The 21,075-nt window shown below is 47.5% G+C and overlaps 1 protein-coding gene across 2 annotated transcripts in view; it reads right to left on the bottom strand.

Moving 5' to 3' along the window:
- Positions 1–21,075, bottom strand: part of tnpo1 (transportin 1) — a 51,190-nt gene that overhangs the window by 16,099 nt on the left and 14,016 nt on the right. For both annotated transcript variants that reach the window (XR_005051669.1, XM_036976968.1), the window contains exons 6-12: positions 13,422–13,555; positions 12,828–12,909; positions 4,436–4,558; positions 2,866–2,984; positions 1,608–1,668; positions 1,075–1,261; positions 756–908 (exon numbers count right to left, since the gene is read on the bottom strand). Coding sequence is in view for 1 of the 2 variants with exons in the window: in XM_036976968.1 (XP_036832863.1) it covers positions 756–908; positions 1,075–1,261; positions 1,608–1,668; positions 2,866–2,984; positions 4,436–4,558; positions 12,828–12,909; positions 13,422–13,555 (859 nt within the window). In the remaining variant the exon portion in view is untranslated. The remainder of the gene's footprint in view (positions 1–755; positions 909–1,074; positions 1,262–1,607; positions 1,669–2,865; positions 2,985–4,435; positions 4,559–12,827; positions 12,910–13,421; positions 13,556–21,075) is intronic.

Raw genomic sequence — 21,075 nt, 5'->3', positions numbered from 1 at the left:
CTTACCCTCACCGATGGCCCCCAGGACCAGTATACCAGTCTCTGCTAGTCCTTACCCTCAGCGATGGCACCCAGGACCAGTATACCAGTCTCTGCTAGTCCTTACCCTCAGCGATAGCCCCCAGGACCAGTATACCAGTATCTGCTAGTCCTTACCCTCAGTGATGGCCCCCAGGACCAGTATACCAGTCTCTGCTAGTCCTTACCCTCACTGATGGCCCCCAGGACCAGTATACCAGTTTCTGCTAGTCCTTACTCTCAGCGATGGCCCCCAGGACCAGTTTACCAGTCTCTGCTAGTCCTTACCCTCAGCGATAGCCCCCAGGACCAGTATACCAGTATCTGCTAGTCCTTACCCTCAGTGATGGCCCCCAGGACCAGTATACCAGTCTCTGCTAGTCCTTACCCTCAGCGATGGCCCCCAGGACCAGTATACCAGTCTCTGCTAGTCCTTACCCTCAGCGATAGCCCCCAGGACCAGTATACCAGTCTCTGCTAGTCCTTACCCTCAGCGATGGCCCCCAGGACCAGTATACCAGTCTCTGCTAGTCCTTACCCTCACCGATGGCCCCCAGGACCAGTATACCAGTCTCTGCTAGTCCTTACCCTCAGCGATGGCACCCAGGACCAGTATACCAGTCTCTGCTAGTCCTTACCCTCAGCGATAGCCCCCAGGACCAGTATACCAGTCTCTGCTAGTCCTTACCCTCAGTGATGGTCCCCAGGACCAGTATACCAGTCTCTGCTAGTCCTTACCCTCAGCGATGGCCCCCAGGACCAGTATACCAGACTCCTTGATGACCCACTCTGGGTGGAAGAGGAGCTCTTTGAGGAGAGGCAGGATGGGGAGGAGCAGGTCATCTCTGAACACGTTAGCCAACACGTCCAACGCTGCTGCTGAACACTTCCCTGGAGACAGTGAGAGGGAACGCGTTAATAAACAGAGGTACACAGACACAAAAAGTTCAACAAAACCGATGGCACGAGAGGGAGCGAGCGCGAGAGGGAGGGAGACAGAGAAAAAAAGAGTAAGCGAGACAAAGCAAGAAAACCAGATAATCAGAAGTCCACTCACGGAGATTCCAGTCAGAGATGGTGTCATCATCGTCCAGGTCATCATCATCATCATCGTCGTCATCGTCCTCGATGCCATCGCGGTCGCCCTCGTGCTGCTGGGCAACGGTACGGGAGCGGTGGAACCTGGGCCTGATATCCTGCTCGTTGTCAGGGATGGCCTCATCATCATCCTCGTCCACATCACCCTGACCACACACACAGTTCCACACTTGTAAGGGTACACACACAAAGGTATGCAATTCTAACTATTGATACTACTTTAAGACAGTGAGCTGCCTTCAGGCCTGTAGCTAGGTAGCCGTCAGTTCACCTATCAGACTATCTTAACAGCAGACAGAGACACATACATATTTATGTATGTAGAAATATGAATTTAATTGTAACCATAGTGACAGGCCCATGACAGGACCTACACACAGCCAGGGTTGAGACCCAGGGCTAAGGTGTGATGTGTCCAGTACATTACCACAAGGTGCAGTCCAGCAGCAAGCCATAGATCAATTTCCTGGCTCACACTCAGAGCAGACTGACCTTGAGCAGAATGATGTCGATCTCGGAGTACTTCATCCCGTTGACGAGCACTGGAATCAGCCTGGAACAGACAGGGATCGACAGGTGGGGGATGGGGGAGAGGGAGCATGGAGGGGATGGGTAGAGAGGGAGCATGGAGGGGATGGGTAGAGAGGGAGCATGGAGGGGATGGGTAGAGAGGGAGCATGGAGGGGATGGGTAGAGAGGGAGCATGGAGGGGATGGGGGAGAGGGAGCATGGAGGGGATGGGGGAGAGGGAGCATGGAGGGGATGGGGGAGAGGGAGCATGGAGGGGATGGGGGAGAGGGAGCATGGAGGGGATGGGGGAGAGGGAGCATGGAGGGGATGGGGGAGAGGGAGCATGGAGGGGATGGGGGAGAGGGAGCATGGAGGGGATGGGGGAGAGGGAGCATGGAGGGGATGGGGGAGAGGGAGCATGGAGGGGATGGGGGAGAGGGAGCATGGAGGGGATGGGGGAGAGGGAGCATGGAGGGGATAGGGGAGAGGGAGCATGGAGGGGATGGGGGAGAGGAGCATGGGGAGAGGGAGCATGGAGGGGGTTGGTAGAGAGGGAGCATGGAGGGGATGGAGGAGAGGGAGCATGGGGAGAGGGAGCATTGAGTGGATGGAGGAGAGGGAGCATGGAGTGGATGGAGGAGAGGGAGCATGGAGTGGATGGAGGAGAGGGAGCATGGAGGGGATGAAGGAGAGGGAGCATGGAGGGGATGGAGGAGAGGGAGCATGGAGGGGGTGGGTGAGAGGGAGCATGGAGGGGTGGGGGAGAGGGAGCATGGAGGGGGTTGGTAGAGAGGGAGCATGGAGGGGATGGGGGAGAGGGAGCATGGGGAGAGGGTGCATGGAGGGGGTTGGTAGAGAGGGAGCATGGAGGGGATGGGGGAGAGGGGGCATGGCGGGGGTTGGTAGAGAGGGAGCATGGAGGGGGTTGGTAGAGAGGGAGCATGGAGGGGGTTGGTAGAGAGGGAGCATGGAGGGGATGGGGGAGAGGGGGCATGGCGGGGGTTGGTAGAGAGGGAGCATGGAGGGGGTTGGTAGAGAGGGAGCATGGAGGGGGTTGGTAGAGAGGAAGCAGGGGACAGGAGAGGAGACGGGACAGGCAACATTAATGTCAGCAGTGTCACCATTGTGTCACAGATGAGCTCTAACAGCTATGGCTCTGATCAACAGCCAGGGTAACAGGATGAGGACAGTACACCGGGGGGAGGCCTAGAATGACAGCTTTTGTATGTGTGTTACTCACTTGGAGAGGTGGTTACACAGCACATCCTTACAGACAGGCTGTTCAGCCAGTGTCAGCCAGAACTCACAGGCCTCCAGAGCCACGTTCTCATCCTGGTCCTGAGTCCTCTGCAGCATGTACTGAGGAGAGGACCATGGGAAATGTAGTACTATTAGCATTATATTTGTAATTCACTACCTCAATCAATATTCAGGATTCATTTCAAGGCCAGGAGCTGGGCACCACAATCACATGACAGATTATGGATGAACCTGTCTGGAGAATTAAAGCTCTCAGATGAACCTGTCTGGAGAACTAAAGCTCTCAGATGAACCTGTCTGGAGAATTAAAGCTTTCAGATGAACCTGTCTGGAGAATTAAAGCTTTCAGATGAACCTGTCTGGAGAACTAAAGCTTTCAGATGAACCTGTCTGGAGAACTAAAGCTTTCAGATGAACCTGTCTGGAGAACTAAAGCTTTCAGATGAACCTGTCTGGAGAATTAAAGCTTTCAGATTAACCTGTCTGGAGAACTAAAGCTTTCAGATGAACCTGTCTGGAGAATTAAAGCTTTCAGATGAACCTGTCTGGAGAACTAAAGCTTTCAGATGAACCTGTCTGGAGAATTAAAGCTTTTGGCCAAGGTGGCATCTTGAGCTGATTTGATGAGACCAAGAGGAATCCATTACATTAGTTTGTTTTCCTCCCTCCTTTCCTCTCTATATCTGTCCCTCACTCCCTCTCTGCCTCCCTTGCAACTTAATTCGCTCCCCCTACACCTCCCGCCCTGCAGCTTAAACTGTGTGTACACTACACCATTTTGGCCGTGGTTTAGCTGTCCCAGACAAGTTTTTGAGATCGTAAACAAAATACCCATGTCGTTGCGGTTACCGACACTTTTTTAATGTGAGCGGGTCAGAGATGCAATCTACGGGCTACCGCTCGATCTTTGAGCAGTCCCAGATGTCACGATATTTTCAAGCATGTTTGATTTTATCAGCACAAAATCGGCAATGCTCGTGTGAGATGTGCAACGACAAGTTTTCAGAACGTGATCAGCAATAGCCAATGAGAGCTGGCCAGAGAAGAAGCCAGTGAGATGCTGACGTATCACATCACCCAGAATGTGTAGACTCTGGAGCAGGAGCTATGACTACTACTAGTATGTGTATTGTACTTGCCTTTAACCAAAGTGTCAAATCGTTACAGCTCTGAAGTTCACAAGCAATGTTATTCAATTCAAAACATTGGCTAGATCTTTCAACTCTGTATGGCAAGCGTGAATGTCTAACTGAACCTTTATGAGGCTGCTTTGAGCCACAGCTCGTAGCTACGTAAAATCGTATCACATCATTGTTTGGTATAGAGAACCCTCACGACCAAGTGAAGAATCGTATTATGTGTGACACGTCTGTGCCAGATGGTTAGCTTGTGCAACACTATGTTGGCAACACAAAACAAATACAGGAAAGACAGTTGTTCAATGTGAGAGGCTCAGTGATGTTAGGATTTTGAAAGTCCTGTAGTGTACACTAGGCATTACAGAATACAAGCCCAAGTCCTCCGCCCCAGTTCCCCAGTCCCATTCTCACCTCTATGATGTTGTGCATGTGCGGTAGGAGACGGTCCATGCGGACTTCCAGCAGCATGACCAGAGCTCTGCAAACGTTCTTCCTCACCTCTGGCTCCTCATCAGTCGCCAGGGCAAACAGGTTCTACAGGGAGGGAGGAGGGTCAAACATCAAAACACAAGCACACATACTAGTCCCAACTTTCATTACTTGAAGATGCATCCTGTGTTTTTTGACATTGCATTACTAATGAAGGATAGCAGACATTGGCTTTTTATTGTAAGTAGTTGACACAGAGCCAAGGAAAGGAGACCAGAATGTCTTCATATGTCATGAGTTCTGACCAGGACCTGTAACCATAGAGGGTCTCGGAATATACAATTGTTCATAAGTGGTGAGAATATAGACATTTTACTCCTACTCTTAAGGGTAAAAATAAAAGCTTTGCATGAAGCCTCTTTGGTCATAAGAGTCCCACCTAGTGGACAGATATTTAAGACACCTCATGAGATGTCCTAACCAGTTAAGAGTTAGTGTCAGTGGTTCCTGCACCACATGCAATTGCTTTGGACTTCTTAAAATAATTTTATGATATTTCTATATAATCCATCTGTAAATAATCTAGATCTACATGCAACAGTATCTCTTGTGCCTTTGACAATGATTTCATGAGGCCTATTTCACATCATATGCCTACATACTTATAACCACTAGGCTAATAAATAAAAACATGTTTTTATTTATTATTAAATGATATATACTGAACAAAAATAGAAATGCAACATGTAAAATGTTGGTCCCATGTTTCATGAGCTGAAATAAAAGATCCCAGAAATGTTCCATATGCACAAAAAGCTTATTTCTCTTAAATTTTGTGCATACATTTGTTCTCCTTTGCCAAGATAGTTGATCCATCTGTCTGGTGTGGAATATCAAGGAGCTGATTAAACAGCATGATCATTACACAGGCGCAACTTGTGCTGGGAACGCTGTTAATCTATGCATAGTCACTTTACCCCCTACCTACATGTACAAATTACCTCGACTAACCTGTACCCCCACACATTGACTCGGTACCGGTACCCTGTATATAGCCACCACATTGACTCGGTACCGTAACACCCCGTATATAGCCACCACATTGACTCGGTACCGGTACCCCGTATATAGCCACCACATTGACTCGGTACTGTAACACCCCGTATATAGCCACCACATTGACTCGGTACCGGTACCCCGTATATAGCCACCACATTGACTCGGTACTGTAACACCCCGTATATAGCCACCACATTGACTCGGTACCGTAACACCCCGTATATAGCCACCACATTGACTCGGTACCATAACACCCCGTATATAGCCACCACATTGACTCGGTACCGTAACACCCCGTATATAGCCACCAAATTGACTCGGTACCGGTACCCCGTATATAGCCACCACATTGACTCGGTACCGGTACCCCGTATACAGCCACCACATTGACTCTGTACCGTAACACCCCGTATATAGCCTCCACATTGACTCGGTACCGGTACCTCGTATATAGCCACCACATTGACTCTGTACCGTAACACCCCGTATATAGCCACCACATTGACTCGGTACCGTAACACCCCGTATATAGCCACCACATTGACTCGGTACCGTAACACCCCGTATATAGCCTCCACATTGACTCGGTACCGGTACCCCGTATATAGCCACCACATTGACTCGGTACCGTAACACCCCGTATATAGCCACCACATTGACTCGGTACCGTAACACCCCGTATATAGCCACCACATTGACTCGGTACCGTAACATCCCGTATATAGCCACCACATTGACTCGGTACCGTAACACCCCGTATATAGCCACCACATTGACTCGGTACCGGTACCCCGTATATAGCCACCACATTGACTCGGTACCGTAACACCCCGTATATAGCCACCACATTGACTCGGTACCGGTACCCCGTATATAGCCACCACATTGACTCGGTACTGTAACACCCCGTATATAGCCACCACATTGACTCGGTACCGGTACCCCGTATATAGCCACCACATTGACTCGGTACTGTAACACCCCGTATATAGCCACCACATTGACTCGGTACCGTAACACCCCGTATATAGCCACCACATTGACTCGGTACCGTAACACCCCGTTTATAGCCACCACATTGACTCGGTACCGTAACACCCCGTATATAGCCACCACATTGACTCGGTACCGGTACCCCGTATATAGCCACCACATTGACTCGGTACCGGTACCCCGTATACAGCCACCACATTGACTCTGTACCGTAACACCCCGTATATAGCCTCCACATTGACTCGGTACCGGTACCTCGTATATAGCCACCACATTGACTCTGTACCGTAACACCCCGTATATAGCCACCACATTGACTCGGTACCGTAACACCCCGTATATAGCCTCCACATTGACTCGGTACCGGTACCCCGTATATAGCCACCACATTGACTCGGTACCGTAACACCCCGTATATAGCCACCACATTGACTCGGTACCGTAACACCCCGTATATAGCCACCACATTGACTCGGTACCGTAACACCCCGTATATAGCCACCACATTGACTCGGTACCGTAACACCCCGTATATAGCCACCACATTGACTCGGTACCGTAACACCCCGTATATAGCCACCACATTGACTCGGTACCGTAACACCCCGTATATAGCCACCACATTGACTCGGTACCGGTACCCCGTATATAGCCACCACATTGACTCTGTACCGTAACACCCCGTATATAGCCACCACATTGACTCGGTACCGTAACACCCCGTATATAGCCACCACATTGACTCGGTACCGTAACACCCCGTATATAGCCACCACATTGACTCGGTACCGTAACACCCCGTATATAGCCTCCACATTGACTCGGTACCGGTACCTCGTATATAGCCACCACATTGACTCTGTACCGTAACACCCCGTATATAGCCACCACATTGACTCGGTACCGTAACACCCCGTATATAGCCACCACATTGACTCGGTACCGTAACACCCCGTATATAGCCTCCACATTGACTCGGTACCGGTACCCCGTATATAGCCACCACATTGACTCGGTACCGTAACACCCCGTATATAGCCACCACATTGACTCGGTACCGTAACACCCCGTATATAGCCACCACATTGACTCGGTACCGTAACACCCCGTATATAGCCACCACATTGACTCGGTACCGTAACACCCCGTATATAGCCACCACATTGACTCGGTACCGTAACACCCCGTATATAGCCACCACATTGACTCGGTACCGTAACACCCCGTATATAGCCACCACATTGACTCGGTACCGTAACACCCCGTATATAGCCACCACATTGACTCGGTACCGTAACACCCCGTATATAGCCACCACATTGACTCGGTACCGTAACACCCCGTATATAGCCACCACATTGACTCGGTACCGGTACCCCGTATATAGCCACCACATTGACTCGGTACCGTAACACCCCGTATATAGCCACCACATTGACTCGGTACCGGTACCCCGTATATAGCCACCACATTGACTCTGTACCGTAACACCCCGTATATAGCCTCCACATTGACTCGGTACCGGTACCCCGTATATAGCCACCACATTGACTCTGTACCGTAACACCCCGTATATAGCCTCCACATTGACTCGGTACCGGTACCCCGTATATAGCCACCACATTGACTCGGTACCGTAACACCCCGTATATAGCCACCACATTGACTCGGTACCGTAACACCCCGTATATAGCCACCACATTGACTCGGTACCAGTACCCCGTATATAGCCACCACATTGACTCGGTACCGTAACACCCCGTATATAGCCACCACATTGACTCGGTACCGGTACCCCGTATATAGCCACCACATTGACTCTGTACCGTAACACCCCGTATATAGCCACCACATTGACTCGGTACAGGTACCCCGTATATAGCCACCACATTGACTCGGTACCGGTACCCCGTATATAGCCACCACATTGACTCGGTACCGTAACACCCCGTATATAGCCACCACATTGACTCGGTACCGGTACCCCGTATATAGCCACCACATTGACTCGGTACCGGTACCCCGTATATAGCCACCACATTGACTCTGTACCATAACACCCCGTATATAGCCACCACATTGACTCGGTACCGTAACACCCCGTATATAGCCACCACATTGACTTGGTACCGGTACCCCGTATATAGCCACCACATTGACTCGGTACCGTAACACCCCGTATATAGCCACCACATTGACTCGGTACCGTAACACCCCGTATATAGCCACCACATTGACTCGGTACCGTAACACCCCGTATATAGCCACCACATTGACTCGGTACCGTAACACCCCGTATATAGCCACCACATTGACTCGGTACCGTAACACCCCGTATATAGCCACCACATTGACTCGGTACCGGTACCCCGTATATAGCCACCACATTGACTCGGTACCGTAACACCCCGTATATAGCCACCACATTGACTCGGTACCGGTACCCCGTATATAGCCACCACATTGACTCTGTACCGTAACACCCCGTATATAGCCTCCACATTGACTCGGTACCGGTACCCCGTATATAGCCACCACATTGACTCTGTACCGTAACACCCCGTATATAGCCACCACATTGACTCGGTACCGTAACACCCCGTATATAGCCTCCACATTGACTTGGTACCGTAACACCCCGTATATAGCCACCACATTGACTCGGTACCGTAACACCCCGTATATAGCCACCACATTGACTCGGTACCGGTACCCCGTATATAGCCACCACATTGACTCGGTACCGTAACACCCCGTATATAGCCACCACATTGACTCGGTACCGTAACACCCCGTATATAGCCTCCACATTGACTCGGTACCGTAACACCCCGTATATAGCCACCACATTGACTCGGTACCGTAACACCCCGTATATAGCCACCACATTGACTCGGTACCGTAACACCCCGTATATAGCCTCCACATTGACTCGGTACCGTAACACCCCGTATATAGCCACCAAATTGACTCGGTACCGTAACACCCCGTATATAGCCACCACATTGACTCGGTACCGTAACACCCCGTATATAGCCTCCACATTGACTCGGTACCGTAACACCCCGTATATAGCCACCACATTGACTCGGTACCGGTACCCCGTATATAGCCTCCACATTGACTCGGTACCGTAACACCCCGTATATAGCCACCACATTGACTCGGTACCGTAACACCCCGTATATAGCCACCACATTGACTCGGTACCGTAACACCCCGTATATAGCCTCCACATTGACTCGGTACCGTAACACCCCGTATATAGCCACCACATTGACTCGGTACCGGTACCCCGTATATAGCCTCCACATTGACTCGGTACCGTAACACCCCGTATATAGCCACCACATTGACTCGGTACCGTAACACCCCGTATATAGCCTCCACATTGACTCGGTACCGTAACACCCCGTATATAGCCACCACATTGACTCGGTACCGGTACCCCGTATATAGCCTCCACATTGACTCGGTACCGTAACACCCCGTATATAGCCACCACATTGACTCTGTACCGTAACACCCCGTATATAGCCTCCACATTGACTCGGTACCGTAACACCCCGTATATAGCCACCACATTGACTCGGTACCGTAACACCCCGTATATAGCCACCACATTGACTCGGTACCGGTACCCCGTATATAGCCACCACATTGACTCGGTACCGGTACCCCGTATATAGCCACCACATTGACTCGGTACCGGTACCCCGTATATAGCCACCACATTGACTCGGTACCGGTACCCCGTATATAGCCACCACATTGACTCGGTACCGGTACCCCGTATATAGCCACCACATTGACTCGGTACCGTAACACCCCGTATATAGCCTCCACATTGACTCGGTACCGTAACACCCCGTATATAGCCACCACATTGACTCGGTACCGTAACACCCCGTATATAGCCTCTTTATTGTGTTACTTTTTATTTTATACTTTATTTTATTTAGTCAATATTTTCTTAACTCTATTCTTCAACTGTTGGTTGGTTGTTGGTTAAGGGTTTGTATGTAAGCATTTCATGGTAAGGTTGTATTCGGCGCAAGTGACAAATAAAATTTGATTTAACAATAGAAGGCCTCTAAAATGTGCAGTTTTGTCACACAACACAATGCCACAGATGTGTCAAGTTGAGGCAGCGTGCAATTGGCATGCCGACTGCAGGAATGCCCACCAGAGCTGTTGCCAGAGAATTGAATGTTAATTTCTCTACCATAAGCCACCTGCAACGTCGTTGTAGTAAATCTGGTAGTGTGTCCAACCGGCCTCACAACCACAGACCACGTGTAACCACTCCAGCCCAGGACCTCCACATCCAGCTTCTTCACCAGCACAAAAGCAAATAATCAGTGGTGTAAGCAGTAGTTATTTTCCCACGCTAACGCCTCGATCAGACCGACAGCATCATTGCATTAATGATGCATAATAAATTCTGCAGTCAAACTTTTTCCATTATGTAATCCAACAGTGTTACTGGATATGTGCAACAAAACTTCAACATTCACCTTTTGCTATTATTTCTGTCAAGTTTATGCATTTGTTAGATAAATCCAACGTATGCGCCACACAGAAAACAAAACGCACCCCAACTGCCTCTGCAACGCAATGCTGCACAGCGTTCCATTGGAAAAGAATGTACCTCTGGTGTAACAAAATACAACGATGCTGTCGGTGTGATCGGGGCGTAAAGCTAGTAACGTTAGCTAGCTTGTGTTGTAGTAGTCTATAGTCTGACAACGGCGACGACGACAGCTGGAGCAGCAGTTATCAACTTCAAGGTGGATGTTGTTGCTAATTTATTAGCATCACCCTTTTCAAGATTTTGTTGCAGCTCGCTTGCGGTTAGCGATCTCTTGAAAATAATGACTGTGAAACATTGTTGCATTTAAAAACCTTACAATCACCCATTAGTGTGATGAATGTGATAAAATATATTTGTAAAGGGAAGTAATAGCTGGTTTGTTCATTTCTTTTTGGATATGAAATGGTTGTGCTTATGTATTGTTCTGATTTCATGGGGCCTACTGGAGTGAATGGGCTGCTGATTCCTTAACATTATTAAATAACATACGCTGTGTGTGACTGCTAATGTGTATCAGCCACGTCTGTGTGTTTGACCAAAACGGTCTGTCCTTCAGCACCATGGAGTGCACAGGTATTACGGTCGCTGTCCTTTCAGCACCACAAGCCTGTTACCTTTGATGTGACACTTGTCGCTATTGGTCAGAGTGTAATAGTGGTGTCAGGCTACCATGGCTTGTGTAAATTGTGTTTTCTGTTTTACTGGTCTCATTATTTTATGCTCTGTGTCATGTGGTGTCCGTGCCAGTTTGGTCTCTGTGTGTGCGGCAGCCCAAAGCGTGTCCAGGACTGTTAGATTTATTCATAATGTAATCAAAAAGCATTGCTCCTCCTTCACTAAAACAGTCTGACTACAGAAGATATGTCAGGCACATTAAGTGATGCTGTTTTCTGTTATTGTCTTGATTTTTGAGTTTGATGCAATGTATTGCAAGAATTTTGGTACCTCTGAAGCCCTAGGTCCTACACTGCATCTCAAGAGTAGGATTGCTGATCTCGGATCAGTTTAGCCTTTCAGATGACTTTCTGTACCAATTAGAATACTATAAGCCTCTGGTCATCTACTGACCATCTCAGAGCCTGCTATCAACTCTGGCCTTCTGCCCATTATCACAAACAACTCACCATTGAAAATAGCTCTAAAAAGCCCTACAGAAATAAACGGACACAGAGTATGCAAATTGGATTTCATGTGACCTGTGCCCCTTCTGCGCAGAGTGCCCTCTCTCTCACCCCCACAGCTGAAGACGTGACAGAGGGACTTTAAACAATAGCTCTTTATCTCCTATCCGCTTGCTGTATTGTCATTGTCACTGTACGGTTGCTGGATGCATCCGTCCTCATCCAGGGCCCAGCTGGCTGGAAGTTAAGCTCATCAGTGGTTAATGTGATCTAGTCCTAACGGATTATCAGCCCTGATCCAATCGGTGGAATTGGGGTTGGTGTACTGAACTGCAGCTAGGGCTGGCTCTTGGTAGTGCAGTGTAGTGCTGCGTAGAGGCTCAGACCTAACCTACTGACACACTGTACGGAGAGCTGAGGCCATATACCTGCCTGCCTGGCTGGCTGCACTGAGAGCGGAGGCTAGTTGGGTGGGCTGTGTGTGTGTATGACTTGATTGCAGAAGGTTCATGGCATGTCTGACTTTGTGAGCATATTATATAGTCACAGGGCTGTCTGGGGATTATGGGAGGTCAGACTGCAGAGGTCACGGCAGGGTCAGACTTGCCTCGATGAAGTCGTCGATGTGCAGCATTAGGGCCTGAGTCCTACTGATGATGAACTGGTTGACGCAGGCGATGGCATGAGATCTGCAACACCACAACAAGACAACAGAGCTCAATCTCACACCACCCAATCTCATGTGTTCCCCCTTATCAATGCTGCCTCTGTCTGTGTTCCTCCCCTTTCTATCCCCTTTCCACCCCCCAGTCTCCAATCTGGCATCTCAGACACTGATAACGCCTAAAAACAGACACAGAGAGAGAGAGACAGTCATCTATAAGAAGAGGGATCTGAGAGAACATTTTGGATCAAAGTGCCTGTAAATATAGCTAGATCTGAAAACAACCCCTGGCTATGGTTGTTTTGGAACAAATTAGAGGCGAGGCAAGGTGTTGGCTCCACCGGGAGTGAGCGAAAGAGGCAAAGCTGTGAGCAGGGAGAGGGAGGGAGGCCCAGTACACTCATACTCTAGGGACTTTTGCTTAACACGGTGTTTCTGCTTGCCTTTTGGGGTCTGGGCCGGGTTACTGTAAGGCACTTTCTGACAACTGCTGATGTAAAAAAAAAAAGGCTTTATAAATACATTTGGATTGAGTACCTTATCTTGGGGCTGCTGTGTTTGAAGAACTGCAGGAACTTTGGGATCATAACGTTGAGCGGACGGTCCAACACGTCACTGTCCAAGATCTCTGCTGAGTCCTCACAGATCTTCTGAAGAGCGCCAAACGCCCCCTGAGAGAAAGAGGGGGGAGAGAGAGAGGGAGATGTGGGGGAGGGGGGTTAACCAATATGTTTCAGGGCCAGAAAGCCCCCCCCCCCCCCATTTATCAGCCATATGTCATACTCCATCAACCCTGAGTCAACCTATAAAAACAACAGGTATGGAAAGCCTTCATCACCACATACTGTACCTAACACACCACATACTGTACCTAACACACCACAAGGAGAAACACAACCTGGCCAGGCTGGCCACCTAGGAAATGAACAGCAGGACAAAATTGTGAATTTGACAGTGAAAACATAAACAGCTAGAGTACAGGCTTATTCATGTGAGGCTGTCAGTGTGTGTGATGGAATTCTAGAACGACTACATTAAAGAAAGCTTCCTCTGTAAAAGTCACTAGGGGTTCCGTAATACACCGTGTGACACGCACACAGTCACCCAACACACACAAAACACCCAAAGTAGAGAGGATAGAAGTATCTGTGTGTCACATATGATCATGTGTCTCAGCAAGACAACTGAAATCTACTCCACAGGAGTGTCTAATCTTCCACTTGTAAGGTAGGTATTACCACTTCACAATGACCTTACGCCCACAACCAGCAAACATCACAGCTATGAATTATATACATAAAAACACACAAGCCCCTTGAAAAGCTATTATCTAAACCTGAAGAGGACATTGATGATGTGTACTTAATATGTCTATATGGGCAAATGATGCAGCAGCCTTGGAATGTCTCTTCCCAGGGAAATATAGATTGAGTTGATGGCTGACACACATTTAATATGCCGCCACACGTACATCACACACACACAGAGGAATCTGATCAGATGCAACAAAGAGCGCGGCGACAGTGGTGCTGTCTGAAGGCCGTTTCCATGGAAACCGTTTCCAGGGCGGGAGCTGTTTCCTTCCAGCCAGAATGCTTGGAGAACGAGACTGTGTGGTTAAAGAAAATACAAGGTTTCTGTCATTATGAGAGAGCCAATTGAGGAGCATTCCAACCAAGGTTAAACCAAGGTCAGCAATAGTTTACAAGGAAGTGGACACATCCAATTGGGATGGAGACTGTGTAGGGCAAAGGTTATGGAGACTGTAGGACAAAGGTTAAAGTCTTTCTCCAGTCTCCTTTTTATTTATCACCTGATTTCATTAACATGCCCATCTCAATAGGTGGTCCAGGGATCCTCCACAAGCAAAGGGGGGGGCTTTCCTCTTTTGACCTCTATTATTCCCCAAGCAAGGGGCGAGGCCGATGACATCACAATCCCCATCAGACCACGGCATGAAGTTTGTGTCTAAAAAACACAATTTTGCTCAAAACCTATCTTTTTTTACCCTTTAGTGTGTACTTTACAGTATTTATACTTGGGATATTTTTGTGTGTGTTTTTTTTGTATAAAAAAAAAAGGCCCTTTTTCTCCCCAATTTCGTGATATCCAATTGGTAGTTACAGTCTTGTCTCAACGCTGCAACTCCCTTACGAATTCGGGAGAGGCGAACGTCGAGAGCCATGCGTCCTCTGAAACACAACCCAACCAAGCCGCACTGCTTCTTGACACAGTACCCACTTAACCCGGAAGCCAGCCACACTAATGTGTCGGAGGAAACCCCGTACACCTGGCGACTCAGCGTGCACTGCGCCTGGCCCCCCACAGGAGTCGTAAGTGCGCAATGGGACAAGGACATCCGAGCAGGCCACACACTCCCCTAATCCGGATGACGTTGGGCCAATTGTGCACAGCCCATTGGGTCTCCCGGTCGTGGTCGGCTGCGACAGAGACTGGACTCTAACCTAGAATCTCTAGTGGCACAGCTAGCACTGCGTTGCAGTGTCTTAGACCACTGCACCACTCGGGAGGCCCTGGGATATTGCTTTTTAACAGTACATTTATTTTGTATTTTTAATCGCTGGAGGACAACTTTAAATATATAGACTGGTGACTGGGACAGGAGTGTGTGCGTGAGAGAGAGTAGTGAAGGCACTGCATACCAATGAAGCTGGACAGTCCTTGTAGGAGCCTTGCTGTCAAAATGGGAGGTGCAAGGATGACAATTATGCAAAAGAATGCAAGTCTGCTGAGAGAAAAAGGGGTTAAATAAACAATTCCTTTTAATTTTCCTCTTCCATCCTTACTCTGTTTGAACGCCATGTTCAGACACGACACTGTAGAGTTTACAGCAGTGTCAGAATGAGCACGCACCAGCCAGAACTGGAGCCGGTCGGTACACGCACAAGCACCTTCCAACTGCCCAGTCACCATTGTTAAAACTGCTCTCCAGCAAAAAGCTACATAAAGCCATCGACCAACTTCCTATAAGCGTTAGGCAATTTCACACACACACACACACCTGACTCTGTCTTTTTATAGAGGGAGGGGAAAAGAGGGAAAAGAGAGACTACAAAGGGGTGACCGAAGAGAGAGAGGGGGGGAGAGGGAGAGGAGAAATGGGGAGAAAAAGGGGTGACAGAGGAGAGAGAGAACAGTACAGAAAAACACATGCAACTGCCATAATAAATGGAAACACTTCAGTAAATGAGGGATATTAAAGTAACAAGGAAATTAAAGGATAACGTATGTCTAGGCTTTACTGTATGTGAATGCATGTAGGTGTGTGAGCTCCCCTGTGCGTTTCCTTCAGAACACAGTGATTCTAAGCCACACATCTGTATGGAGGCTAGTGTCTAGAGCTGGGCGATAAAGACCAAAATCCATTTTGCCCATTAATTGGCCCATTTACTGCTATAACAATGAACGAGCAAAGAAATGAATAAAAAGAACTGGGCGATCCGGACATTGGGTCAAATATTTTGCTCGATAACAATAGACCCATAAACAAAATATTTGAATGGACAATAACTTTTCATTAGCAGGCAGTGCTCTAGACAACAGAGACGGTAGCCTATGATTTAAAAAAGTTACCTATTTCATCTAACATATCCAGGGAATGCATGAATGATATTTGCATGTGCAACCTGTCAAAATAGGATCCAGAATGATCAGATTTATTTTGGGCTCTTCAGAGAATTTGCCAACATCTTTGTGCATATTGGCCTGCGCTATAGTCCATTACTGACCACCTGAAGAAGTGGAAACTCAAAACACTTTGCTAGATTGCTAACTCTAAATATGATAGTTGCTATAGCCATGTAGGCGAATTGATTAATCTATCATTAAATGTAGACTAAATGACCAACAAAAACTTTCCAATGCTAGACCTAGGCTCGTGTTGCATGGTATACCGAAACATCAGTACTTTTCCGATACTAGAACGTGGAAAAAAGGTTTGGTTTTTCTTGTTGCTAGCATGCACTGGGAGTCTGCGCAGTATCACGAAAGCTCCCCATTCACGGTGCACACAAGTTAACACACTTGAATAATGCGGCACGGCATGTAGAAATGTTGCAACTGTTCATTACGGTTCACAGAACAATGTCCATACAAGCTACAACACGTTACAATGCAAGGAGATACCAGTAGCGTCCAGCTTTGTAGGTTAACATTCCTTGTCATCTTACAGCTGAAGATAACATTACGTTTCTACTCAAGAACATTGTTTGTGATAATATGCCATTTCAAACCAAAAACGTTATTCATTCTCTTCGTCACGTCTCGCCATCAGCCAAATATGATCTATTGCCTCAGCGAATATTCAGTGTGTGAGTCACTGTGTTGTGAATAGGGCGGACGGGCAGCACCCCTCTTGCCTCGTCAATGACTTCATACTGGTTAAAGACGCAGCATATTTTATTAAAATTGTGCTTCTATGCAAATGTTGTTGATCAGTACAAGTCACAAATGGAAGGTAAACAGATTGTCATGAAATCAGCCAAAACGAGTGCAGTCTCTTAATGCATCCACACACTTAATGAATATGCTTTCACCTGTACTGTGAATAGGCCTAGGCTACATGTTGATTTACCCAGTTTATAGAGATTTACCATTCAAATAAAATTATTACAATTGTTGTTAAGTAGTTCGTTTGGTAATAAAGTCAAATTGATTATAATATTTGCATAATTGATTCATTAATGCATACATGGCTGTCTTTGACACAGTGAGCCACCAGATCCTCTTCACCAGGCTTGAGGGTACCGCACTCTCTTGGCTACAATCATACCTCACAAACCGGACCCACTACATTTCCCTCAGTGGACACACCTCAGACTCAGCTGCAGTTACACAGGGTGTCCCCTAGGGCTCTGTGCTGGATCCCTTACTCTTCATCATATACATCCTCCCACTTGGTCGCATCCTCCGTCACTTTAACCTTGACGTCCACTGCTATGCCGATGACACCCAGATCTACCTCAGCACCAAATCCCTCCTCAACCACCTCTGACCCACATTGAATCCTGCCTCTGCAATAAAAACGTGGATGCAACAAAACATCCTCAAGCTCAACAGTGATAAAAACTGAACTCCTCCTCATAGGCACCAAATCTACCCTTACTAAGACACCACTGTCTCTCCCTCCCCCCAAACACACAACCTTGATGTCATCCTGGACACCACCCTCTCATTTGACCACAACATAAGACTGTCAAATCCTCATTTTTCCACCACCGCAACATTGCAAAAGTTCGGTCCTTCCTCTCCCATCCTGCCGCTGAAATCCTCATACAAGCATTCATCTCCTCCAGTCTTGACTACTGCAACTCACTACTCTCCGGTATCAACTCAAGCTCCCCCATAAGCTTCAAATGGTTCAAAACTCTGCAGCACTACTTATCACCCACACAAAGTCCTTGCAACATATCATCCCTGCCCTCTGAACTCCACTGGCTGGCTCCCTGTCTCCCAATGCATGGATTACAAGATCCTCCCCCTGATCTACAGAGCCCTTCAACATCTTAACTGCCAGATCTTCTCCTCTACCAACCCACCACACCACACCAGGCCACCTTGTCATCCCCAGGTCCAAGCTCCAGAGTGTTGGCCACAGGGCCTTCAACATTGCTCGTAGGCTCTGGAACACCCTCCCTCCAGGCATCCGTGACTCAGAGTCCATCACCATCTTTCAGTCCCTCCTAAAGCCCCACCTCTTTGAAAAGTCCTTACCCTGAAGCACCCCCCCCTCAATTGTAATGTGACCTTGGGTCCTTGAAAGCCATATATAAGTTCCATGTATTATTATTAAACATGGTATCGAAGTCAAAATTCTGGTATCGTGACAACACTAGCCTGGGCTACTTGATGCACAGGCTTATTCACTGCAAATGGCGCACTCTGCGCCACTCGTGCATCAAAGCCATACTACAGCCTACTCTGGTTGTAAAGCGGTGCCATAAACTCAATATTAAATAGGTGAAAAATGAATGATATTCTCACAGAAAGCTGTGGCTCGCCTCTGTAACTAGAAAAACTGTAATTAGGCTTGGGTGGTATACCGTAAATATCGTATACCAGGTTATTTGGAAAAAGCCACAGGATGGTTTTTACAATACCGTCAAAATGATTTATTAGAAGTTCTTCAATAAATTGTAATATTTGTAGCTACTTTAAGTTACCTTCAGTCACCTTGTGCAACTTCTGCAGTCAACCTGCGTTCTGCAATTTACCCGTCACATTTTAAATGACGAAGCTTCCCGTTTTTCCCCAGAACAGTTGAGCCAGTCACGTGTCTGTTTGTAAATAGCACAACGGAAGAAAGCGAGCTGGTGAGTCCATAGCGTTCTATATCTATCGGCGAGTCTCTGGTGTGCGGCGCACGAGGAGATGAAGTTACACTTGTATGCAATTCACTACTAAAATGTTTGCCATCAGATATCTAATAATGGCTTTCTGCCAAAAGTCAGAGATCTCTGGATGAGTTCTGTACAGATGCCATTTTTTCTCTGCTCTTCCTACTAGCGAAATCCTGGTATGAGAGGACAGTACGACAATATGAAAATCTGGATACTGCCCAAGTCTAACAGTAATTGCTTTGTAAAAGTGTATTTTTCCCACAATTGCATTTCAGGGAACGGTCATAAGCTTGTGCTTCTCAGAATGCATCTCCCCCTCCTCGATGCGCACAGTGGGGAGAGGGAGTGAGAGTGGCTCGCTCACACAGCAGCCGACAGCAAAACGAAGACAGGCTGATACTTTTATAGCAGGAATCAACATAACGCATAGGCTATTACTGTTGACCAAATAATGGTTTTAGAACAAATCACAGAAAATGAATGTCGGTGTAGGTAATTTTCAGTTTATCATCCCAGCTCTACTGCTGTCCCGTGTGTATGTGCAAAATAATTGTATGCGTGTGTGTCACCATCAATCAGCTCATTTGTGGTGCGGCTTCATATTTAGTGCTGCTGGCAAGCCGTCAGGGGCCACCCCAAAGAATTCTAGGATGGCTATTTTAGGAGCTGTTACAAGGGAGCGTTTACCCACAATGCAACTCTGCATGAGCAGCACCAGGCTTCATGCAAAGTATGACACTCCCATCAAAAATATGATTTAAATAGGCAATCCTCCATGCAAACACAATCCATTTATTCCTTCATGGAGATTTCTTACCCCCTCCACACCAGCCACATGCCCACCCTTCACCGGACTTGAATATCTATGAATGTAACACACATGTTCAGCAGGGCCACATGATGGATGTCCCTGATAGCCCTCTCTCTGGGCTCACAACTCGGTTAGGACACACCCATAACTCCAGGCTTGTCAGTGTAGAGCAGGGCTGCCCAATTCTGGTCCTGGAGGGCAGACACACTTCTGGTTTTCATTCTCTCCTTGTAATAAGGGACTAACTCAAACCTTGGACTCCAGGTGAGTGTAATTAACTAACAGATGGAAACAAAAAACAGAAGTGTTTCGGCCCGCCAGGACCAGAATTGGGCCGCCGTGGTGTAGAGACAGGGCTGTGAGAGGGCTGGCTGACCGACCAAGAGCAAAAAGAGTAAGACTTGGTCTTAAAAATGTCCATCCAACATGGCATCATGACACATCAACCGAATTGATTAAGATCACAAATCTGACTGACTGTTGAATTGATTAAGCACAGATGTGCTGTGTCAACTAGGAGAAGACATCTCCTAAAAATGATTGAGAGGAAGCTGTGTTATATTAGTACTGCTAATAGCAGGGCAACCACCCAACACTGAGTTATGACTAAGTGCTAAGAATATTCCCCTAAAAAAGCTTAAGAACACCACTCTGATGATGTGTTGTCTTGCTCGTTACGAAAGCCAGTATCCTGGGAAATGGTGTGAGCCAGTCAGGAAACAAGGTGATGTTCACTGGTTTATGTACACACACACACACACACACACACACGGAAAGTATTCAGACACCTTGACTTTTTCCACATTTTGTTAGCCCTTCTAAAATTGAATAAATCGTTTTTTCCCCCTCAATCTACACACAATACCCCATAATGACAAAGCAAAAATAGACTCTTGGATATTATCACAAATTTATTTAAAAAATAAACTGAAATATCACATTTACATAAGTTCAGACCCTTTACACAGTACTTTGTTGAAGCACCTTTGGCAGCGATTACAGCCTCGTGTCTTCTTCGGTA

Source organism: Oncorhynchus mykiss, chromosome 5 (assembly GCF_013265735.2).
Source record: "Oncorhynchus mykiss isolate Arlee chromosome 5, USDA_OmykA_1.1, whole genome shotgun sequence".
NCBI lineage: Eukaryota > Metazoa > Chordata > Actinopteri > Salmoniformes > Salmonidae > Oncorhynchus > Oncorhynchus mykiss.
Note: the sequence above shows the minus strand (reverse complement) of the source record. Positions and strands in the feature narration are given on the sequence as shown.